The 25246-nt window shown below is 34.2% G+C and overlaps 3 protein-coding genes across 3 annotated transcripts in view; 2 read left to right on the forward strand and 1 right to left on the reverse strand.

Moving 5' to 3' along the window:
- The first annotated feature begins 1231 nt into the window (after window positions 1–1231).
- Window positions 1232–7329, forward strand: LOC132049645 (sulfoquinovosyl transferase SQD2-like). The gene is made up of 11 exons (XM_059440518.1): window positions 1232–1719; window positions 3278–3344; window positions 3694–3764; window positions 3946–4063; window positions 4161–4234; window positions 4426–4481; window positions 4573–4656; window positions 4831–4918; window positions 5016–5093; window positions 5271–5327; window positions 6643–7329. The coding sequence occupies exons 1-11, from the start codon at window positions 1367–1369 to the stop codon at window positions 7130–7132; spliced, it is 1536 nt and encodes a 511-aa protein (XP_059296501.1). The 5' UTR covers window positions 1232–1366; the 3' UTR covers window positions 7133–7329.
- A 532-nt stretch (window positions 7330–7861) lies between these two features.
- The window catches only part of LOC132049644 (laccase-4-like), a 44058-nt gene continuing 26673 nt past the window's right edge, over window positions 7862–25246 (reverse strand). The window contains exons 2-7 of the mRNA XM_059440517.1: window positions 11448–11536; window positions 10243–10394; window positions 9870–10114; window positions 9603–9731; window positions 8331–9260; window positions 7862–8211 (exon numbers count right to left, since the gene is read on the reverse strand). Coding sequence (XP_059296500.1) covers window positions 8081–8211; window positions 8331–9260; window positions 9603–9731; window positions 9870–10114; window positions 10243–10394; window positions 11448–11528 — 1668 coding nt within the window. The 5' untranslated portion in view covers window positions 11529–11536 and the 3' untranslated portion in view covers window positions 7862–8080. The remainder of the gene's footprint in view (window positions 8212–8330; window positions 9261–9602; window positions 9732–9869; window positions 10115–10242; window positions 10395–11447; window positions 11537–25246) is intronic.
- On the forward strand, window positions 18787–20414 carry LOC132049641 (uncharacterized). Its single transcript, XM_059440513.1, has 2 exons — window positions 18787–19245; window positions 19334–20414. Exons 1-2 carry the CDS (start codon window positions 18919–18921, stop codon window positions 19775–19777), a joined length of 771 nt encoding a protein of 256 aa, XP_059296496.1. The 5' UTR covers window positions 18787–18918; the 3' UTR covers window positions 19778–20414.

The raw sequence follows: 25246 nt of genomic DNA on the forward strand, positions 1-25246 counted from the left end.
CCATCTTCCCCAATTCCTTCACTCCTCTTCAACCGCGCTCGGCGCTTCCGCCCCTTCCTCCCCCACCATCTTCGCCACTTTCGCCTCTACGCCACCATAACCGCCAGCCTTGGTACTGCCCTCCACGAACGATTTGAGTGTATTCTTCGGAGACGCGACCTTGGTGTATTTCTCAAATGTGAGTGTATATCTCAGATCTAAGGGTATTTCTCAGATCTGAGTGTATTCTTCGGTGACATGTTTGCCGGATATCAAAAGTTTGGAAGTTGTCGGTTGGAGATTCATCATTGTTGTTGCTTGAGATGTATTTGTATTTGTGTTGAATATAAGAAAGAAATGGTTTCTAGTTGGATCCTTACTGGACGACAGAGACGACGGCAAGCAGGGGCAGACATGGCGACATAGCTATAGCATATTGTCGCCGTTGTCGGCGGTGGAAAAATCTTCGGCGATGTATTTTTTATCTGAGCGTATTTTATTTCTTGTATCTCAGATCTGATTGTATCTTTTCTCTTGTATCTCAGATCTTAATGTTTTTGAGTATATTTGTCATTTTTTTAGTGTAAAATTCAGTGTTTCTTATGTATTTTTCGCCTGTATTTCGAAGGACATCTTTTTGTATACAAATAATACAAAGGATTTTGAATATAACTGAATAGCCCTATGTTTTTTTGCACTTATGTTGTTTGAATACAACCGAATTTAAGTATAATAAGTTGAAAACAGTGTAAAAGTAGCTACGAATGAATACATCCGAATTGAATACACTGAAATACAGCTGAATTGGAACATAGCCGAATTTGAATACATGTTACTGTAGGTACGAAATGTAATTAGCAAAAGTGTAGCTATGCCTAAAAGAACCCCAAAGTATAGTCATTTGTGAAAATTTTCCTTTATTTTAGGTGTTTTTAAGCCAAAATAACTTTTAAGCACTTTTATAATATTTGTATAGGATAAAAAAATGTTTTTAAGCGCTTTTAATTCAGCTAATCCAAACAGATTCTTAGTTGAATTCAGCCAGGCCAAACGGGTTCTTCACTGTTTCTTGTGTTAAACACTCTAAATTCAAAAACTTATAACACAGCAGAAATGTTTAACACATTTGCAAGCAACAGCCAAATCCTAAAAACTTCAATAATATGAAAATGACCCTATGAATGAGGACCCTCCAATTTATTAGCGCCTTGTGAAATTTGTGGCATATGCTCTGAGTACCCTCCAATTATTCCATATTTCACTCATACTGTAAAAGAATATCCACCTCCTTCCATGGTGTCTCTCTTTAAAAACTCCACACTTGTCTGTTTTTTCAGTTAAATCAAATTCAAATATATTTAACATATCATTATCCAAAAAGCTCACCATGACCACCTCTTCTCTCTTTATAAATCCTAATATTATCTCTTCTTCTTCCTCTTCATCTACTACTTCTTTTGTTTCAGTAGCCACAAGTTTTCATGAATTCTCTTACTTTTCTACCTCAAGAGCAAAACCCATTAGTTTAATATGCACAAAAGTTAATTTTTTGCAGCAAGAAAAGCCCAAACTTAGTGGGAAATTCAAGAAAAGACCCTTAATTGTAGGTAGCAAAATGGGAGTTAAAGAGTATAAGGAAGAAGAAGAAGAAGAAGAGGAGGGTCCTTCTCTTTTGGTTGAATCTGAAGTGACTTCAAAGCCTAGACGTATTGCTATCTTTGTTGAACCTTCTCCTTTTTCGTGAGTCTTTTTCTTTCCCTTTATAATTTGGACTAAACTGTAAAATTGTTGGCGTTAATTACTAAACATTGGTTATTCTTATGCTCTTTCTGTTTGGTGAATTAACTCTGATTGATCCATTAGGTTTAAGTTCTTTCTCCCTATTCATATATACTGCCAGATGTTAATTATGGAGGTAGAGGATTAGGGTAGAAGGTTAGTAGGTAGTTGATGCCGTACTTTTAGTAGTATGATTTAGGTATCGCGTAGCTTCTTTTTTCTCCAATCTGTACTTATTTGTTGTCTCATTTTTCTTATAATCTTGTGTCGGTTACATTTCTTTTGAGCCGAGGGTCTATCAGAAACAACCTCTCTACCCCACAAAGGTAGGGGTAAGGCCTGCGTACATCCTACCCTCCCTAAACCCCACTTGTGGGATTACACTGGATATGTTGTTGTTGTCGTTGTTGTATACTACTGATATGATAACGAATAAGTAATTTGTTTCTCCTGTAACTAAAAGCTTTGGCAATGTGTTATATGAGTTGTATTTGAGGAGTATTTTTGTGACATTTCCTATATACACTGTTAATTTGCAGCAGTATTGTTAATGCATGTGAACTCCGTTCATGTTAATTTTAATGAATTCAATTTTATCATATATTCAATCTACTTTGGTATGTGGTTTTGATGATTCTTGTCCAGACTTCTAAGGAACTTTTGCTGTCAAAAGTGTTTACTGACTTTCCATAAGTTATTTGTTTGGTCTTCACATCTTCCGTTATATGCTAGAATCTGTAAAGTAGATAATGATTCTTTGCATAAGTTCTCTTTTTCATCCTATGGAATGTAGACTTGATCAACTTATGCTTTTGGAACAAATCTCTCGTGCTGAAGACATGGAATTGGAGCCAGTAGACCTGTAAGAAAGGACTTATGTTAATGCTTAGCCTAGACCTATGATTTCTATGGAACGTAGCTATTAAAGGGAACTCGTGCCTGCTTATTAGTTATAGCAATGTGCATAGTCAATCACAATCTCAAAACTTGTTTTCTTACAATCATTACTACTTCAGCGTTGGAACCAAATTTTTTTTTTTAAAATTTTCTGAGCTGCATTTAAATCTTTGGTATTCCTGCATTCGTTCTTTAATGGCTCCTCGTAGTATTTGGGAAGGTCAATTTCATAGCTGTCTCGCAAAATAAATAAAGCTCTGTCCAATCAGACACCTTTCAACCTTAGATACACTTCAGAAGAATTCCCGCTTTTATTACAAGTTGCCTTCTTTATTGCTCAGTGGCACTTAGAAGCGACATTGTCATCTTTTAATTTTGGGAGTCAGAGATGTTCTCAGCTGGGGACTCCGTTGCCTTAATATTGTGGATTATGGAATCAGCTTTGATCAGTAATTTTAGAGAACAAAGGTTGAGATTTCCAGAAAAACAAATCCTGACCTAGTTTTGACTTCTGATCAAAATTCATGTGCATCATCTGAACGAGACCTTACAACAATTATATTTTTACTCAATTGGGCTTACATTTTGTCATAACCACCATTTTCCTTTGTGAAATGTGCAGGTATGTATCCGGCTATAAGAACCGGTTCCAGAATTTTATAAGATATCTCCGTGAAATGGGGGACGAGGTATAATTGTTGCTGACAAGAGTGTTGTTGATTACTGATAGCTGTTAGTGTTCTTTTGATCTTCTTAACTTACTGCTATGCCATGCTTTGACCAACAAAATTGATATGTTTGAGCTGATAACATCAATTTTACAATCTTGACCTCTACTAGTTCTGTTCCCCTGAACTAATTTCAAGCAATTTTGATATGCTTTGTCTGCACATGCCTAGAAACAGTTATTGTAACAGTCTTTCATAGGGATTAACCGTAATAAATGCTTCTTAGCCATATAGACTACACGGGCTAAGAATTGAAGATTTGCACCTGATGTTTGGCCATTTATAATCCTCTGTTAATTTTGTCGTACAGGTTATGGTTGTGACAACACATGAAGGAGTACCTGAAGAGTTTTATGGAGCAAAGTTGATTGGATCACGAAGGTTGCAGATTCTACTTCCTTTCATATATTCCTTTTTCACGTTTACTCTATAAATTCACTCAATTCTGTCCGTCGCAAACTCAGCAAAATCAGTGATGTTTAGGGGTGCATGACGATGAAATATTCTCCGTGTATGGTAATTGGCTAGTTCTTTGAGAAAAAGTTGCTTACTTTATTTGCAGTTTTCCCTTGCCGTGGTACCAAAAGGTGCCGTTGTCACTCGCTCTCAGCCCACGAATAATTTCAGAAGTAGCACGATTCAAACCTGACATCATACATGCATCATCTCCTGGTATAATGGTGAGTTGCTTTTTCCTCCTGCTTTCAGTGGTGCAGTGGTGTTGGTCTTGTTGCTTCAAGGAGCTTAAGCTTGTTCTAATTTTTTTCCTATTGTTAGGTATTTGGTGCTCTTATCATTGCAAAACTGTTATGTGTGCCAATAGTGATGTCTTATCACACGCATGTGCCTGTGTAAGTCACACTTCTGAAGATCTTGTCTCCAGATGGGAATTTGATAGCTTCTGTAAATTACGTGATTCAAGAAGCAAAGGCTTTTCCTAAGTTGATCTTCCTGATGAATAACATAAAGAATTTTCTGAGGCTTCTTCAAGCACTCTATATTAATTAAGGGCTCTTCGCTGATCCTGGTTCTTGTTTTGCAGGTACATACCTAGATATACCTTTAGTTGGTTGGTGCAACCTATGTGGATGGTTATAAGTATGTGAGCAGAGCATTCTCTTCTGCAGTATCTATTCTCTCTCAGGTCTCCAGCTCTGTATACTAATTAAGACATACTGCTGGTTATCAGAGTTTCTACATAGAGCTGCTGATCTTACACTGGTGCCATCTGCTGCTATTGCGAAGGATCTGAAAGCTTATCGGGTAACAGCAGGTAAAAGACCGAAATGGACTTTACTAATTAGGAAAGGGAAAAACAGTATTGTCTTCTCTGTTCTGTCAAAGCAGTTTTTGTTGGTCTTAGATGCGTACTCCCACTAGGCTTCTTTTAGCTGCTAATGCTCTGCTCAGAGTTGTTGACTGTTCCTCTCTTTTGCTTATTTGTCAGCTAACAAAATACGGCTGTGGAATAAGGGTGTTGATTCTGAGAGCTTTCACCCCCGGTATCGATCTCATGAAATGCGACTAAGACTGAGGTTGGAGCTTCCCGCCGAAGAATCCATCCCCTTTGTAAACAACCTTAATGTGTATTGATAATTCTTTTTCCTTTCTCCTTTTGCTCTTCATGATCAGCAACGGGGAACCTGATAAACCATTGATAGTCCATGTTGGACGACTTGGAGTCGAGAAGAATTTGGATTTCCTCAAAAGGTATTGCCTCTCTTTGTTAATGAGAAAGAATAAGACTTGCACTTTTGGCTAATGTGTGGCTAGGTATATGATCCTCAAATTAAGGGCAAACATTGTATCAAGGAAACTGAGTGGTTATGAAGTTGAATGAAGGTTCTGGTAACTTGCACTTGACATTTCAACATGACTTTGGAACAGGTTAATGGATAGACTTCCAGAAGCTCGCATAGCTTTTATTGGAGATGGGCCATATAGGTGAGTTGCAGTAGCAATTTTACCTTTTGACTTTCAGAACTTTAACAGGATCATTTACCAGTATGTCACTGTAATTTTTCTTTTTCTTTTTTTTTATCTAGTGTCATGCATAATAAGCTGTCTAGTGTCTCTTTTTTCTTCTTCTGATAATAATAGGCTGTCAAGTCTATGAAGAAGATTACCGGTGAGGATCTTGTCTGAAAAGAGTCATGACTAGACACTAGTTATATTTCACTGTTCTTGATCTGTATTGCTAGAAATGTTGCTTAGCTTGTGTGGTGAATAAGAGACAAAAATCAGGAAAACACTATGCTACCTGATATCCCACTGAACTTTTATCGACTTTTACTTTAGTATGTAATGTCTCACTATAGCAGAATCCTGAATCTAAAACAATAGCAACATTTGTATCCCAATTGTCATGTAGGAGTTGCTGAATTATTGGTAGAGTTTATTAGTTAAGCATTATCATTTCTTAGTTAAGCATTACCATTTCATTTGTTACCATGTTGGAACTCGAGGTCTCTTAAGGTCAAATTACATTAACTCTCCTTTGTCTAGATTAAATTTTCTACCTCTTTCGCAAGAACTATTGGATTTGAGCCCTATGTCCCAATGTTTGGAGCTCAAATCCAATAGTTTTTTTCTTCTTTTTGTCATTTCAAAAAACCAAAAATAAAAAAAATAAAAACTATTGGATTTGAACCCCAATATTCGGACATAGGGCATTTGGATATAATGGGCTGAGTGATAAATCATATAATACGTGTGATCAGCGACCACTTGTTCTTCTGTGAATGAATGGCCTCTCCATTTATTTTCAAGCTTGCTTTTCAAACCGGCCTATCTCTCTCCTCTATGAAAGGTTCTTCCATAATCACTCTCAACAAGACATCCATTCCCCTTTCAAATGAACAGAGAATAAAGACTTTTCTCTTCGTCACTGAAATCTGCCATTCACACAAAAGGGAACAAGGAATTCTCAACGAAAAAGTGCTCACTGACTTAGACACGGAAATCATGGAAGTAAAAATGTTTGTTGGAAGTAAAAGTGTCTGAAAATCTTATAAGTAAAAATGTGTGTTGGAAGTTAAATTGTCTTCAAATGCATTGTCTGCAGCCCGTCTCGAATGGACATGTTTGATGTGTGAGAAGACACTAATGTCAAATGCTTTATCGATTGAGAATGTGGACATCGGAACGTGTTGCTATTTTATAAGAATATATACCCTATTTGCCTACATGAAAAAGAGGTGTAATTTAGCGTTCCTATAAAGATTGAACTGCAAATTATTCATTTCATCACTTGTTGTAGGGAGGAGTTGGAGAAAATGTTCTCTGGCATGCCTGTAGTGTTCACAGGTATGTTACTAGGGGAGGAGCTTTCTCAGGCATATGCCAGTGGAGATATTTTCGTTATGCCTTCAGAGTCTGAGACACTTGGATTCGTCGTTTTGGAGGCCATGTCATCAGGACTTCCTGTTTTGGCTGCCCGTGCTGGAGGAATTCCAGATATAATTCCTGATGATCAGCAGGGAAGAACTGGATATCTGTATAATCCTGGGGATCTTGACGACTGCTTGAGCAAACTGGAGCCACTATTGCACGATGCTGAATTGAGAGAAACTATTGGCCGGGCTGCACGTGTAGAAATGGAGAAGTATGATTGGAAGGCTGCCACAAGAAAAATTCGTAATGAGCAGTATAATGCAGCCATTTGGTTCTGGAGGAAGAAGAGAGCACAGTTGGCGAGACCATTTCAATGGTTGTTCAAGCGTAGGCTCCAGGCGTCAGAAGTACTGTAGGTGATGTATTTCTCAGATTTATTTGTAGTAGTATAGTTTTTATGCTTAGGAAGGTGCTTAATTCTCTCATTGCTTACATGATAAAAATATTGGCCAGCAAATATAGTCTGCTGCTGCAGTTATCATATCTTTGCAAATATTGACCTGAGAAGCCCTAGCATGTGTCATATAAATGATAAAGAAACTATTGTATACTACTATTATCTTCTTCTAAACTCAAAAGTCCAGCTTGATGTGAAAGAAGTTCGATAATAGAACTAATGGGAGCTTAATGACACCAGAGTCTCAGACGCAAACTCACTTACAAGACGAATTGTGACAATAGTCTGACACCAGTTACGTAAAGTTTTGCGTACGCCAGTGGTAATCTTTGAGATGTTACGAATCTCTATCCAAGTTATCCACAGTATGGATATGGCACTGTACAGAAGACAAGCTTTCTCTATGGATATTAAAATGGACAAGGGTGAAAAGATCAGAAGACAGAAATTTGAAAAGGACTTTCGTTTGCTATAATCACGTGTAAAATAAATGGAGCTGTCAGAAATGGAGAGATGAAGTAACTCATAGCATCCAGTGACTGAAGTCAGGCAAAAACTCAGATACAAATTCAGATTAGTCGAGTGAGCGGATTGCAAAAAAACTGGGTGGTTTAAGTCCCGGGAAAGAAACTCATGATCGAGAAACAGTCAAGCTGTGTGGATTATATAGGGAGCGAAAACAAGAGAATAAAAGATAAAAGAAACAATCCATTTCTCAAACGTCTGTGAACAACGACAACAAAAATTGTATACAACACAAATATAATTATTGAAGTTTGCTTGAGCAAAGTTTCCCCACTACTTTTCACTCAACAAAATGAATACATTGCTTATTGACTCTCTATTCTTCTTTCGCAAATTGGATGGTGCAGCTTTTGTTGCACTCTAACTGACTTTCACCATTATTTTAGCATTTTGGTAGATCCTTTGGAGGTGGCAAAAGTGACTCATTAGGACCCTTTCCATTGTCTACAAGGAAAGCCATTTTCAATCCCCATGTTGTGTGTATCTCTAGATGGCAATGCATAAACCAAACTCCTGCAACGTCATGCACAAAATAAATAAAATTATCAATAATTACATTATAAGTGACCTGCTTGTAGAAATAACTTTTTCACTGTCAGTGCATAGAAGTTAATCTCAAGAAGAGGACGTACCTGGATTGTCTGCACGGAATCTTATGGCGACCCATCCTCCAGAAGGCACACCAATTGTATTCCTTTCAACAGGATCAACAAGATTAAAATTCTTAGGGTCCGTTTTGGAATTGAAATTCCCTACTCCTTTACCAACTACGAAGAAATTGAAGCCATGCAAATGGATTGGATGGTTCTCAGGGGCTATAATTCCAGTATCCTGCATAACTAATTGAACTGTTGCATTATAAGGCAACCGATAAACTCTGGTACCGTTTGTCGTAGCCAAGTTTGCGGGTGGTACTGCAGCCGTATAGTTGAAAACGAACGGCGGATTCGCTGGAAAATCCGTTGTGAAAACGCCTTTTATGCCAAAGAAATGCGCTTGTAAAAGTGCGGTAGTTGGCATAACAAATGTAACATTATTTATACTAGCGACAACTCGGCTTCCATTAGCCGGTTTACAGGACGGACACGGATTGACTCCGAGTCCGACCGTGAAAAACAACGAATGATCTACTTTTTTTGGAACTTTAGCAGGGTATTTTTTCGAATTGAGGCTTCTGAGAGAATCGAGAAAATTGTTAGCGATTGAAGTGGCATTTTTGGGTGGGGCCCTAGTGAGGGTCGTGGGGGCACTTCCTAGTGCCCCCGTATAGTGCAATGTGGCAGTGGCTGTCACGTTGTCGACCGCAATTGGGGAGTCCATGAAGGGAGAAACAGCAACCATGTATTTTCCGAAACTTTTATCAGCTTTGACTATAACATTTGTGGTTTGGCCTGGGGCTACCACAATTGTGTCTGTTTTGAAGGGTTTAACGTAAGTGGCGTCGACTTCAACTACTGTCAGTTTGTGGTCAGCAATTTTAAAGAAGAGTTCTTCATTAAGTGCAGCGTTGATCACTCGTAACATGTATGTTTTTCCAGGAGCTACACTTAATGTGTATCCACCTGCATAACATATGGTCCAAAAATCAAATTTGTAGTCCTATCATGTAGCACAAGCTATCTAGACAAAATAATACTCCCCCTATCACATTGTATATGACATTCTTTTTTTAAGTCTAGAAAAATGACACTTTTCTATATTTGAAGACTCTTTAAAGTTAAACTTCTCATTTTGCCTAAATAACATGCTGATATCCGCAAGAAATGCATGATATATTTAAGATGACAAGTTATAATTATAATTATACTTTAGTATGTGACAAAAGTCTTTATTTCCAGTTTCAATTTTGTGTCTCGTCAAACATTGCCAATATAAATTAAAAGGGAAAGAGCTATAAGTATTACCTTGGGTCGGACAATTGGAAACAGGTCCTGGATGACCATTGATTGTGTGAGCGTCGGAGACATTAGGGGCTAATCCTGAACTTAAAGCTTCGTTGATCACAGCTTCAGTGTCAGATTTCCACCATTCACCTGCATTACATCATTAAAATTTTCAATTATCCCTTGGATGAACTTACTTCATTATCTAATTTTTCAACGAAGAGAACGTTGTGGATATCAAATATTGACTATCAAATTATTGACAAGTGAAATAGTATATATGTTCACCTAAAACAACCACAGCTTCATGGTTGGGTTTGGGAAATGGATATGGCACACCACGTTTAGGCAGGACGACAATAGCACCATGGACAGTAGCCCTTAGCCACAAAATATGAGCATGCCAAAAGAGTGTACCCCTTTGGCCTGTAATTGTGAAATTGTACATGTAGCTTTGGCCTGGTTGAATCGGACACTGTGTGATGTATGCTGGACCATCTGCCCAACCACTTCTAAGTTGTCTGATACCATGCCTGCAATTAAGTAGAGGCGCATTCAGGATTTGTAAATACCTTAAAAATCAAGATTTTTAAGGTAGCTAATGAATGAAGGTACGTAGTTGCATCATGAATGGTAAAAAATCTATAATTATTTAACTTACCAATGGATAGAGACATTATATTTGACATGGTTAACAACTTTGATAAGCACTCTATCATCTTCTCTAGCATAGATTGTGGGTCCTGGGAACTTTCCATTAACAGTGACAATGGGCTTGCTCGAACATAGGCGACTCATGTTCCTCGTTACCACCTGGAACACCAACCATATCTTAATTAAGGAAACGGAGAAAAAAAAATATACTATAGGATTTAATTTAGATATATTCAAATTGTTCGCGACCACTCTATTAAAAATGTTGTAACAAGATACTTTTGTTATTTTTTCAAGTTAATAATCTCCTTACTATGAATGGTTTATATAAGTTAAATTGAAAAATATAACTTGTTCATTTTTATAGAAAAGTGGCTCATTTGCTTCACTTTCGGATGCCTTAAAAGTAATGATTTCTGCATGTCTTTGCTTCGACCTATTTGTCTTACTATAACAATGTCGTACTTTAATTTTTTTCTTTTATTTTCCTCTCATTCTAACTACGTTGCTTATTGGAATTTACTCTTAACTTATTTACATGGGCTTGTCGTTTAAGACATCTACTAATTAACCTTTCGAACTTTTCTAAATTAATACTGCTTCCGTCCCAATTTATGTGGCACTTTTCGCTTTTTGAGAGTCAATTTGACTAAATTTTGAAGCTAAATTGGTTTAGATTAACTCAATATTTTAACATTAAATTTATATATTTGAAAACTACATGAAAAGTATTTTAAGTTGCAACGTTTCTCATATCAAATTGGTGAAAAAATACATCTTAAAATGTTAGTCAAAAAGTTCACGCAGTTTGAATCTCGGGTAGCGAAAAGTGCCACATAAATTGGGACAGAGGGAGTAATTACTGCAACGTTTTCTCACACTTCAATCCTTAATTGTGGATGGAAATGCAGAAAAACTTTAGACGTATTATCTTCTCTTCTTTTCCCCAAGAACCGGAATAAAAAAAGGAAGACAAAACTTCTTAATTAGAAGAAGAATTTAATGATTTCTTTATGGTATCGATATGTTATTAATTAAGTAAGTTGTCTCTTGAAGCTATAATAACATGACTAAAAATGTTCATTGTTCTTTTATAGCACAAGGGTGCTTCTTAGCTAAAAAAAAAAAAAAAAAAAAAAAAAATATATATATATATATATATATATATATATATAAGAGAAAAACGAAATAGTAGTTATTAGCACTACTTACATTGAACTTGTAATGGCGAGTAATGCCGAAAGCTGGATATAGGCAAGCCAAGAGGATAAAAATTCGAAGCCAAGTCTCCATTTTGCCTTCTGTTTTTAGTGATCTTTTTAGTTCTATTATGTGTTTTAGAACTGTTGCATTCTGAATTTGTGACCTGCCAACGCAAAGTATATATAGGTGAAAAATGCCCTTTGATTTAATTTGCTGGTCTGTCATTTTTCTTTAGTTAGGTAATGATGGATATTGGTGACTCCTCTCCCTCTACTTCATCAGCAACAATGAAACTTCTCTTAGCCAATTTCTCCATCGACAATTTCTTGCATGTTACATAAAGCTTATTAAGTGGACCCCATGTTAAGCTGTTAGAGACTGTATTTTCTTGTGTACTCTAAACTTAAAAAAAGAAATTCATTTTTCATTACCTGATTAATTCCTTCATTGATTAGATTACTTATCTTAATGCAACCAAATAAATGAATATCTAAAAGTAATCTGTGATGCATCTGAAACATGAGCTGCCTTGGATGAAACTGGATTAATTTATGTTATGATTCTTGGACAATCTTCATCATCTCATGAGCTCACTTTTGGGTTGAGTTAGGTCCAAAATTCATCTTTTTAATCTTTTTGGACCCACATATTGTTTTGTCCACACTCTAGATATTCGTTCCTCGGTGTGTGGGGGTGGTAGAGTTCCACATTGGTTATAAATGTGATTGATTTCCTTATATGATCTTGGACAATTCTGATCAACTCATAATACGGTTTTGGGGTTCAGTTATGTCCAAAATGTATTTTCTATCAATATGTCTGTTTTTTTTCTCTCTGAAATTCAAAATAGAAAATAATATTGTGACAAGTTATTGAAACATATATAGTATGATTAAATAAATAAAAGTGCACGCTCTCTCTCTAACAATTTAAAGATTGCCGATTGGATGCCATATTTAGTCTTTTATCTTATCTCAAGAAGAACGAGGAGATACAACGCGTGCGACAGAATGCAAGAAATTTTTTTAGACTTAATATCAGCAGACTTGAAACACAAATAATATCAGTGATTTAGTAAAGATGAAGCCAGTGTTTTAAGCACTGAAAGGGAGTAATAACACAAGAGTGGAGGTAGAGAAATTAATTATAACAAAATTCCCATAATAGAGCATATTATTTTCTTCCCGTAGTTTGAATATAATATGTTTACAAAGAAAAAAAAAATGTAAGCAGCAAGACAACTAAATCATAAAGTAGAAAATTGTTTTTTCTATAAAAAGGATCTAGGTAGTTATACCTTACGAGGAGACTTTGCCTATAGGCCTCGTCCTTTGCATGAGGCAGCTTTGAAAAATACTTTTTTCATATTAATATATTATATTAATACAAAAGCTTCTTTTGAAGATCATGATATACAATATAGAGGCTAAAAGTGAAAGAATAATCGAGACCTGTTCAAGTTCCCCACAAGTTTTATTTTACAAAATAATATACCTGAACCTGATTTGTTAGTTATCATCTCAAATGACTAAATCAGCAAATCATCATTTTCTCAACCCAAAGAAAGAAAAAGAAAATACACGTTCGAATTAACTTTGAAAATTAGATGCTAACAGCTATGTGGTACCTACTAAAGGTGGTAAAATGTAGTTGTTATATTGTTGTCAGGGTTTAGATCACTTACCATTAGCTAGCCTACAGAGAATATGATACATTATACATTGTTTCAAAGCTAAGATTAACCCAACCCATGGGTCCCATTAGCTTATAAGTTGTCATCCTTCTTTGCTCCTCCTACCCACCATTGCAGATATGTATCCCCGAAGGCGGATTTTAGGATTTAAATTTTATGGATCGAAATGTTGTTTAATTCACTTATTTGAGTCTTGTATTTAAAAGTTAATACAATAATATTACATATTTAGTAAAAAATTTAACACGTACGAAATTTAAATCAATGCTATTGAATGAAGCTGAACCTGTACATACCTTGTATATCTACCTGCCTCCACCCTCTTAAAATAAAAGGAAAAGAACCACAAAAGAAAAAGGAAATATAAGAAGGAAATTGGTTGTGTCTGTATAAAAAAAAGCAATCCAGGAATAATTGGTTGATCTCTAGTAAACGATAGACTATTTCACTTTCACGTCGGATAGAGCACTTTCACAAGGTAACATCACAGAATTTCTTGATATATGTTTGTATATTTCTGGTATAATGTGAAAAAAATTATCAAAAAAGAAAGAAAAGAAAAGAGAGATGATTCATTCGTCATTGTCGTACGTAATATCAAGTGAAAATTAGGCTATTTTCGTTTGATTAGGTATTCCAATATAATAGTTTAAGATCTTTGTGCCTTAAAATCTACACTAAGGGCCTGTTTGGAAAGCCACCTAGTAATTGGAATTGGTGTAATTACTAGGGTAGTAATTACACAGCCTAGTAATTACACAGTAGTGTAATTACAACGACCTGTTTGTTTGTCATAACGTAATCACAATGTAATTACAAGCGTGTTGTTTGGTTGCACCAGTGTAATTACACAGTCAGTTTAATTTTAAAATAAAATTTAATTACAAAAAAATTAAAATTAATATTTAAAAAATATTTCCTTTATAAATGATATTAAATTAGTTATTTAATAACACATTGTTTCTTGAAAATATATTAATTAATAATCATATATTTGTAACTAATATTGTAACAAAAATAAGTGATATATATTTTTCAAATTAATATTTAATTTTAATTAATTATAAAACTTAAAAGAAGACTTTTTTTGTGAGAACGTCATGGATTAGATGTTTGACAAAAAAAAATATTAATAAATATAATGCCATAACATTATTCAAATGTTTGACACAAAAAATTCATTAAATGTAAGTGAAAAATAAACAACATGCAATGTGAAAGCAAATAACTTAAAATTGGAAATATAACCTAAATTCAAAATCCAAAAGAAAAAGTTCAAAATAATACTCTTATGTCAAATTCCAATATTACATAAGTAAGTTCCAACGTAACTTAAGTAAATAATTCAAAAGAAAGGAAAAATATAAGTCTATAACCTCATTCACAATGAAATTCTAGTTTAATAACATCACTCGTTATATATCAAGTTTGTTAATGACTCATTCTTTCCAATATTAAGAGGTGTAGTTTCAAATATTAGAATAATAACAAGGTTATGCTAAATGAATTAAATAAAAAAATACGACGAATTACATGGAACCACAAGAAGTAAAGGTTGGAAATGAGAAGAAAGAAAATGAAAAATAAATAATATAAAAAGAAAAATACATTTTAAAAAATAAAAATAATTCAACAAAGAAAAATAAAAAAGAAATTAAAATAATAGAAATAAAAAATATTAAAAATCAAAAAAATTAAAATAATAGAAATTAAAAATAAAAAGAAATTAAAGTAAAAAAACAAACAAACTAAAAAGTAATTACACCAAATTCTCGCCCAACCCCCCCCCCCCCCCCCCACCCCCCCCCCCCCCCCCCCCCCGAGAGAATTGGAGAGTGTAATTACACCCGTCAATTACACCCAATTCCCACCTAACTGTGTAATTACTTGGTCAAACAAACAGGCCAAACTGTGTAATTACACCCAATTCAATTACCTGAGTGGCTTTCCAAACATGCCCTAACTGATAGTTCTTAGCTTACTTAGTTAGCATATACTCGATGTATCATTAACAAACTTATCTAATAAAATGTTGACTTTGTCAAGTGAAACTAATGATGAGAATCTATGTCGATTGTCAAGTGACCTAATTTTTATAACGAAGCGTAACGATCTGAACCAAAGCTTATGCATACAATAGGTAGGTAAACTATCATCTATCTCTATTATCATAATAATATACTAAAAGTGGGAAGCCCCATAGTTAGAAGTTGGATTACGATAATACCCTTCAAAAGTTAAACGGTTTTTTTATCCCTCAAGCAAAAATTACTATAGCAACATTTTTGTACAAGGATGAAATTACACATATTACTAAAAAATAAAATAAAAACAACATATTAAAGTAGGCACATTGCTATTAGTATTCCCAACCAATAATTATGCAATTAAGTCACCTCAATACCTATCATTATTATGAGTTCAGAAAAATATGGTCGGTCAAACATGAAAGCAAATGAAAAGACAATGGTTACAATCTTATCATTAAGTTAAAGTCGTGTAGGGAATTAGAAAGAGCAAAATTCAAGTCCTTTTTCTCTGTATATTTATGGCATTGTACTACATTTGGTTCTCTGAAGGTTCAACTAGCTAAACTTGACAGCCCTCAGATTTTTAATTAAAGAATTAAACTTATCTTTCAATTAATTAATGATAAAATTATACTGCAATAAATTTGGTATGCCATTTTTCCCTTGATGAACACAAAATCGTGAAAAAAGCATTTCCTGGTAGATAAATAGTTAAGTCTCTTGCATTATCTATCCTCCTTAGTATGCTCTTTAAACGAGTAACGGCCCTCAGTTTACGACATCAGTTTCAGAATTAACACCCCTTCACATCCCTGCATCCCTCAATTTAAAAGAGGAGTAAGTTCTCTTCCGAAACTAAGTGAACTTTTCCTCCAGACTATACCATTTTAAAGATACAAAAGCCAGACCAAATTGGAAAAGCATAAACCGCTAGGACAATTGTTTATTTATTTAAAAAAATTCTACTGCTAACTATTTCTGTGTTTTCTTATGTTTATGTCCGATAACGTTTTGAATTTGTCTAAACATTGTTCACAGGGCAAATATAAAATGCTACATATGGTAAAGTCTTGGATTGCCGTACATCTCGAAGGAAACAGTGAACTTCTCATGAGTTACAGTACTGGTAAACATTAGGCATGCATGAGAAATTGGTAAGCATCGTTTGTTCATCAAATTTAAATATAATTCTTGTGCATTCTGCTTCACAATATTTTCTAACTTCAGCTTACAAGTTGTTACCATTTAATATGTTTTGATTTCAATTTTATAGCTCAAAGAACTTTAAAAAATATGTACAAATTTTATATTAAGGATTTTGGGATAAACGTGCAACGCACGTTTCAGAGACTAGTTATTATAAAAGCATGAATATAAATGTTGGTTAACCAAAATATCCTTCAAAATATTGAACGATTTTTATACCTTAACTATTTAATTACTTGTCAAAAAAGTTAGTTCCGTATTGGATACAATTGTAACATTTAATAAATAAATAGTAGGAACCTGAAACCAACTAACAATAGGATCTTTTAAACTTTAACGGGATGCAGTGTTCAATTAACATTAATCAACCGAATTGCATGTGTTATTGAAGATATCATGTCAATCCCACATCAAACACATACAGTGGCAGACCCAGGATTTAAGGGTCGTGGGTGCTTCCGACACAAAACTAAAGCACCCAACTATGTTATTGATTTCCGGGGTGCTTTTTTAATATTTATAACCAAATTTCATATATTTCTTATATAACTATACCTAATCTACGTCGGGTTTAATGGGTGCTGGAGCACCTCCAAAATGTACATAGGTCCGCCCCTGAACACATATTATCTCTATATTAAGGGATCGTTTGGTTGGAAAGAAGTTATCCCAGGATAACTTATCCTGGGATTAGTCATTCCACCCTCCCACAGGGATAAAATAACACTACAATTCCGGGATTAGTTATACCACTATTTTATCCCAACCAAATGTGGGATAAATTCATCTCAAATATAATTCCGAGATTATTTATTCTTATCCCTTGTACCAAACGAAGAGTTTTCATTGTAAAAGCCACTTATACGCCGAGGAGATAACAATTTTTTATTTAATTTTTATTTTTTATCTTGCTTTATTTATATGCAAGTTGGTTGATATTTTGTTCACTCTTTATTGGTTAAATTGAGAATCTTTATACGTATGTAGGCATGGTTGGAAGTTGAAAGGGAGATATGTTGATTTAAAGATTGAATTGTAAAGGGACACTAACTACTAAAATATGGCTCTAAATTTAAAGAGTTAGTGGGACTATATACAATGTTCGTTAGTTATTTTTTTCCTTGATAATATGATCATGCGCTTTTGCTTCTTCCTTATATTCGAGATTGTTTCCGATCCAGCTAATTTCAATTATTTATTACAATAGGAGGACTTGAAGAGGAAAATATTAGTTTATTAGTTATTAGACGGTTTTAATTTGTGGCATCAACCGAAAAGAATTTATGAGGAAGTTAGAAGAATTAAAGATCAACTAATCCTATGGTGTTAAGCAAGTAAGTCGGTAATATACTTTGTTTTTAAAAGTTTAAGTTAGTTCGGGACTCTTCCTTCGCAATATCGGATAACTTGATCGCACACAAGAAACTATTACTTTGAGTTATTATGTAATCTAATTGGAACTACGTTGAAAGTGAAAAAATTTGTTAACAAATAACCCAAAATTTTGTTAACAAATAATAATAATAATAATTATAATTATTATAAAAAATGAATCTTCAAGACAAATTATTGATTAACTGTGCATATACGTGCAATTATAATCAACTAATCGTAGAAACTAGTGTATGTAAAACATGCTCATGTAAAATAATATTCAAAAAGTTTCTACAATAAAATTGGTAATTTTTCTAATTAATTATTGAACACCTATTTTTTCAATAGTAGAAAACGGTCCGAATTCGCGAGATTAGTTTTCAGACCAGTCACTAACTTAACAGCAATTTAAAATTTTGTAAATTGGATAAAAACTTAAAACATTACATTTGAGAATTAAACAAACAATGAGCAATGCTATGCTATCTACTAGACATAGTAATATTTACGTTACTCTAATATTCCGACTGAAGTTCATAATCATGGGAAAAATTTAGCGTCTACCTAATTAAAATTGAACCCAAGTAAGGTTTTATGATATACTATAATTTATCATAACCAAAATAAGATTCTCCATACACACAAATCATCACTTATAATGATCTAAACTTTGTTGGAATTTCTAAAATCAATGGCTCCACTCATTCGAGGCCTACCAACAAGAACAACAATAAAGCTTAAAGAAAACAACATTTATTGTGAAATAAAACTACAAGGATACTACTATTGATAGGAGTTGAAAGAAAAAGAGTAAGATATAAAACTATTCTCATTTTTTCAAGTGCATATATACAATATAATACCCTATTGAATTAAGCTTCCTTTTTGATGCAACATACATATTTGCAACCCCCCAAAAAAAAAAAAAAATTGTTTCCTTTTCAGATTAAGGATGTAAGTAAGAGGAATACATAAGCTTGAAATTTCTTTAAGGCCCACAAGGACCACCAAAAATAATGACCAATTCACTTCTCTTTCTCAAAAAAGAAAAATGAAATGGATAATGTGGTTTTAATCAGAGGTTCCAAAGTTCTTTCATTGCATCTCTCTCATTGTCCACTAATTTTTTGCTCTCCACACTCTTCTTCCTAACCCAAATTTGTGCAAATTTCAAAGAATGATCCATCTAAAATCTATTCATTCCTCTTTGACACCTAACCAACAAGCTTCTTTTAATAAAACAAGCCATTTTAAGAGGAAAAAGACCTTCATTTCATTATGCAAGTCAAGAAATTCAGATTCAGATAATCCTACACCTAAAGGAGACACCCGTCAGCAAGAATTGCTTGCCACAATTGTTCTGCTCCAAACACAGAAAGTTCGTTTAACCGAATACTTAGATGAAAGATCTGCATATCTAACACAGTTTGCTGAAGAAGCCAATACTGAAATGGACCAGATTGGTGAAAATGCCCTCAAAGAACTAGATGAAGCTGGTGCACGGGTCTGTTAATATAGACTTTGGATTTCAATATCTGAATAACACAGTTGTTTATTTTATTTTATTTTATTTTTGCTTCTTTGTTGAGCAGATAATGGGAACTATAGAGAACCAAATGCAAGCTTTTGAAGAATCAGTAGGATTGAACAAACAGGAGATAGAAGAGAATGAAAAGAAGTTGGAAGAATTTGAAGGCCAAATGGAAGAGGGAAGAAATGAATGGCTTTTCTTTAAGAGCTTAAGGCAAAGACGACCCGTGGACAAAGCAAAAGCTAAGGAGGAGATGGAGAAGATTAAGCAACTTAGTAGAGAAAATGCTGGATCAAAGACTAGAAGGAACGTTTACCTTGCATTTATAGGCCTTGTAGTAATTGGGATTGCAGATGTTTTCATTTCTTCACCTTCTGATTGGAGAAAAGGTGCAGTTCTTGGGATTATTTTGGTGTGTTTGCTTTCTCAAGTCATCTATGAGCAGAGTGTTTTATCAGGAACAGGACTGGAGGGAAAACAGAAATCCAAAGAAGACAAAAAGTGAAATCCTCTCTTTTACAGAAAAGCACTAGTAATGTAGAATGAGTTATAACCCCATAATAAAATCTCATTACTTGAGGCTGATATATCATGCCAATTTTATCTTGCATCATGCCTGTTTGGTGACAATACTACAGCCACCAAAGTTGGATATGTATCGGATGCTTTATGTCGATCAAAGGAATGATACCTGCTACAGAAGTTGTAGGACTCCAGATTTGGATCTACTACATTTCTTTAGTTGTCAGTGTTAACATGAAAAAAATAGTAGATGTGATCTGGAGAAGCACACCATCCCTCAAGAACCCCCAAGTCTAAGAGGAAAAAGGCTATGGAAAGATTCTTATTCAGAACACTCAAGAGTGTATCAACCAAAGGAAAATTTCAGAACAGAGTACATATGTCTTTAAGGAAACAAAAATAATCAGCTCCCTAGCATTTTTTGGCACGTCAAACATGCCATTCCATCAGACCGATGATCAGGTCGTCTAGATGACAGATACTTTCTGGCAGGGGCAAATGTAGGGCAATAGTTATGGGTTCACGCGAACCCAGTAACTTCTCCGTACACCATGTATTTGTGTTAAAAAGTACATTAAATATATAAGAATACATAGCTCAGAAACCCAGTCCGTTGGTCCTGTTATTATTGTATCTTAACTTGAGATTGTTGTAGGAACCCATAAACTTATAATCTTGAATCCGCCTGTTTCTGGTTTTCCAAATTATGCAGTTATTAGGAAATCCAAAGACAATTGCAGTACCTTTATATTATCATATGCCATTCACATGAAAAGTCCAACACTGTTGATAAAATTTGTGTGTCCCCTTACTGTACCTGTCCTAACTACACATTTAGATTAACTTTTACGACATATTTAGCAGACATTCCTACAAAAAAGCGGAAATGAGCCTATTAGGAGGAGTGAGGAGTTATAGTCAGTACCCATGAAATCATATTATCTGGTGCACTGACTTGGTGAATTTAACATCTTTAAAGTCCAATCTTTCAGGAAAATTCTCAAACACATGAAAATTGCAAGGATACTAGCTCTATCGAACTTGTAAATGTTTTTAGAAAAACAAGAAGCACATAACAGAAACACATGCATGATAGTTACAGCATAACTCTGACCAATATAGCACGGCATCTAATGATATAATCAGCTGAGGTGAAAGGAGATTTCTCTCACGGTTTAAAGCAGGAATCGTGGTATTGTCAGACAAATTTCCCTTCATACTAAGCATAAAATGGCAATCCTAACCAAGAAACAATGCTTCTCTCACTACATGGTGAATCCCAATATCAACTTCAGAGAAAGCAAACATGGGTTAATAAAGAACAGAGAGTAAAACCAGAACCTGAAAGCTTCTTACTTGCAAAAAGAATCATCTGAAAGCTTCTTTATTTTAATCTGATAGCCTTACAAAGTGTATTCCATGCATCGATAGTTGGATTGGTTTCCTGGTCTGGGAATTAACTGCCATAAATAACTGTATATACCCTCTGACTGCAGTTGGGAAAATCTTCCCGCTAAGGGCATCATTTAATAAAATAAGACGGCGACTGACATTCTATCTCTTGAGCCGGGGGTCTTTCGGAAACAGCCTCTCTATCTTATGAGATGGGGGTAAGGTCTGCGTACATTTTACCCTCCCCAGACCCCATACTGTGGGATTTCACTGGGTATGTTATTGTTGTTGTTGTTGTTGGCGACTGACATTCGATGGCAAGAACGAAGGCCGTTAAGCGTAATATGTAACAAAGGATATCTGGCTGAAGCCTGCATCTTAAAATGAGAGATGAAATTCCTTAAGCCTTTGAAATCTCTCGTTTTATTAAACCACTCCATAAGGGTGTGATGAATGACGAGATTCGGGTTACAGATCCACTGCACATGTTCAGAAACAGGTATAAAACATCCTCAAGGTTGCCATGAGAGCAAAGGACATGAATTATAGATCAGGTTTGTAACCTTTGCTAACAACTTGGCTCAACCAAGTTGAGGATCATGTCTGGTTTTTTGCTTTGGCAAGGACCATCCTATAACAAGCTATATCTGGTACCACTACAATCACCAAATCTCGTAAAAACTCTACCAGTATATTATAGGTGACTACAGTGGGTCGGCAACTCTTAGCATTCATGTCACCAAACAATCTGATTGCGACCTCAATTTTAGAAGCTTGGACAAATCCATTGGTTAGGTCATTGTAAGCTGAATATAGTTTAGTTCCCTGTTTTGACATCAAATCCAGCATAAAGTTACTTCAGTTTTCCTTCTCTGTGGAACCTACTAATTAGATGAATATGCCAAAGAATCCATTTTTCCTCCATCATTTGCATATCTCAAAAAATTTAAAGCCTTGTTCAGATATCAATTCTCACACAGTCCATCAGCTGCTGCACCTCAAAACACTTTAATCTTCCCAACCTTACAACAGCCATTGAGTATGCCTTATATGCCACTACATCAAGTAATAGCATTCTCAATGATTTCCTTGTAAATCTTTTCAATCCCCTTAACGTCCCACAAATGAATCAAGGAACTACAAGTGAACAAATCCATATTTTTCTCATATTTTTCCATCCTATCCCAAAGCTCCAATTCCTTGTTAAACTTGCCACACCGACATAAACCACTGAGTATCTCATTATACATAAACATTTGGCTACACATATGACCCCCTTATCAACTGTTGTCAAATCTCGTGGTATTATCTGAAAACCCCATCGATTAAAACACCGAAACAGATCACATCTGGAAGCAGCCTTCTTTCAAACATTTCATCAAAATCAAACACCTTTAGAGCCTCATTTAAATGGACACTCTTAGCCAGTCCAGTGACACATATAGCTAACTATAGTCTATATACATCAGGCTTCAAGTTACTCTCCCACATCTTACCCAACAACTGTTTCACCCCTACCAAATTGCCTCACAACTTATCTAATACTCAAAATTAACTGAAGCAAATTATTTTACCTCCATTTCTTCACACATAATCAAATCTCCATCTCTTGACTTATCTATATCCTGTATAATTTGAATTCAAACACTTCTCAAGTTAGTTAATACTCCATAATCTTTTTACACGTTAATACACATTGTTGAAGTGTGACATTATGTAACAACGAAAAATAATACTCCCTCCGGATCAAAAAAAGAGTTCACTTAGCCTTTTTTTTTTTAAGTCCACTTAGCAAATCAAGAAAGAATTAGTCTTATTTTTTCATATTTGCCCCTGTTAAGTGTTATATGATCAAATCCCAACGGTTTATTTAATTAGGGGTAATTTAGTCAAATTACTTATTTTTATCTAGGAGTTAGTATTTTCTTAAGGGGTGTGCAAATGGCTAAGTGGACTCTTTTTTTGATCCGGAGGGAGTATAATTTAAGCTGTAACTCACACACTTCTTCATGATATAATAATCAATAATATTCGTAAATCCACCATTCTTTGGAATATTCATCAATGTATGTCTATATTCTATAAATAGAGACATTAGAATTCATCCTGTAAACAATTGAAACAAATAAGAAAAAGTTATAAATCTTTCTCACAATATTCTTGCCTATGAGTGGAGTCTTGCTAAGTAGGCGTTTGGACATGCGATTTCATCTCATGAGATGAAATCAGCGTTTGGACATGCGATTTCATCTCATCAGATGAAATCCCAAATCATCCAAAAAGGCATGATTTGAGATTTAAAATCATGATTTCAAAAAATATAAATGTAAAATTTGACCCATACGTTTATATTTTGTAAAAAAAAGACCCATAAGTTGGTAGATATATTTATCAATCATGTTTACCAACCATTTGTATTAAATATTAATCCGCAAGTTGGTAAAATATATTTACCAATCATGTTTACCGTATAGAAGGATTATATTAAAGAGTAGTTACATTACTATTCATGTTAAATTTTTTCCTTTTTATTGAACTAAAGTTTGATCAATTGATATTGTATTTTTTAGTAAAGCCTTCTAGTAGCGTATTAATTTTATTATGAACTATGATTTACTCATTTGGTAAGATTGTATAAGAATTGGAAAATTTTTGATGGGTTTTTACAACTTGTGGGGTTTTTATGTTTATAAAAAAACTGCAACTTAAGAAATTCAAATTACATGTCCAAACATGATTTCATCTCATGAGATGAAATCATGTCCAAACAGCTCCTAAGAGTGAATTTCTATTGGCTGGGCTGGTAGTTATAAATATTTACTCCTATGTAATTATAATTCATCTCATTAAACATAACATGATAGATTTAAAATTAATTTTTTCCTGAATAAGAAAATATGATACTTCCTCCGTCCCAATTTACGTGACATTCCTTTTTAGTCAGTTCAAAATCATATTTCTCTATTTACTAATATTTGACTTTAGATTCTATATTTTACTCTTAATGGGATGATTTATAGCCACATAAATATCTATGACTTGTTTTGAATCACAAATTTCAAAAATTTTCTTTTTAATTTTAAACTTTGTATCCGGTCAAACATAACATAAATTGGGAAGACAGAACAATTTTTTAGAAGGGACAAAAAAGGAAACTATGTCAAATAAATGGATATGGAGGGAGTAAATTATTAGATGTAGCTACATAAATCACTTATAATGGAGTCCTATTGATAATTAAAAAAAAAAAAATCTAAAAAAAGAGCAGTAAGATTTCCATGTGTTATGCAGACCCCATACAGTACAACATACTTCCTCCGGATAAAAAAGAATGTAATTAAGAAAGAATTAACCTTCTTTTCAGATTTATCTCTAATAAGTGTTATATGATCAAATTTCAAGAATTATTTAATTAGGAGCAATTTAGTCAAATAATTTATTCTTTTAAGAATTTATATTTTCTTAAAGGGTGTGTAAATAGCTAAGTGAACACTCTTGCGGAGAGAGTATAGCCCTATTGGCTGGTGAAAAAGAGAAGGCAAATCCCTAATGTTTTCAAGAAAATCTTTGCCAACCATTTCCACTAAAGAGGAGGTTTTAATGGGTTGAAAAGTCGACATTCCATAGGATTTCGAGCCTATCCTGTTTCTACATCTTTTTTTTCATCTTTTCTTAGTACTATTGACTATTGAATTAAATGAGGATGGCATGTAGTAAAATATTTGTTCTTTAATTTTGTTACTTTTTGACTTTGATGGCAAAAGCATATTTTGATCATTGAGACTTTTACTTGAGTATCCCAGCTAGAACATTTTTTGGAGCTGGCCGTTTTGATTCCTTTGATTTCCCATTAAGGATGAGGAAAAAACCTCACTATGTGACATATAATCATTACTTTGTCCATTTATGTTCTCTGAAAAATGAACATAGAGCTAATGTAATTACGATATTTACCTAATTCAAGACTATTATATTGTCGCGTGCTTAGTGTGAGAATAAATTGTATACTTCAGTTTCATATTCTCTTGACTTAAAACCCTTTGAAATTTATTCTGATAGC

Source organism: Lycium ferocissimum, chromosome 3 (assembly GCF_029784015.1).
Source record: "Lycium ferocissimum isolate CSIRO_LF1 chromosome 3, AGI_CSIRO_Lferr_CH_V1, whole genome shotgun sequence".
NCBI classification, from domain to species: Eukaryota; Viridiplantae; Streptophyta; class Magnoliopsida; order Solanales; family Solanaceae; genus Lycium; species Lycium ferocissimum.

Coding starts and splice junctions, on each gene's coding strand:
- LOC132049641 (XM_059440513.1), top strand. CDS start 18,919: ATGATCCATCTAAAATCTATTCATTCCTCTTTGACACCTAACCAACAA. Junction 19,246..19,333: donor TAGATGAAGCTGGTGCACGG/GTCTGTTAATAT, acceptor TTTGTTGAGCAG/ATAATGGGAACTATAGAGAA.
- LOC132049645 (XM_059440518.1), top strand. CDS start 1,367: ATGACCACCTCTTCTCTCTTTATAAATCCTAATATTATCTCTTCTTCT. Junction 1,720..3,277: donor GTTGAACCTTCTCCTTTTTC/GTGAGTCTTTTT, acceptor TGAAATGTGCAG/GTATGTATCCGGCTATAAGA. Junction 5,094..5,270: donor AATTTGGATTTCCTCAAAAG/GTATTGCCTCTC, acceptor ACTTTGGAACAG/GTTAATGGATAGACTTCCAG.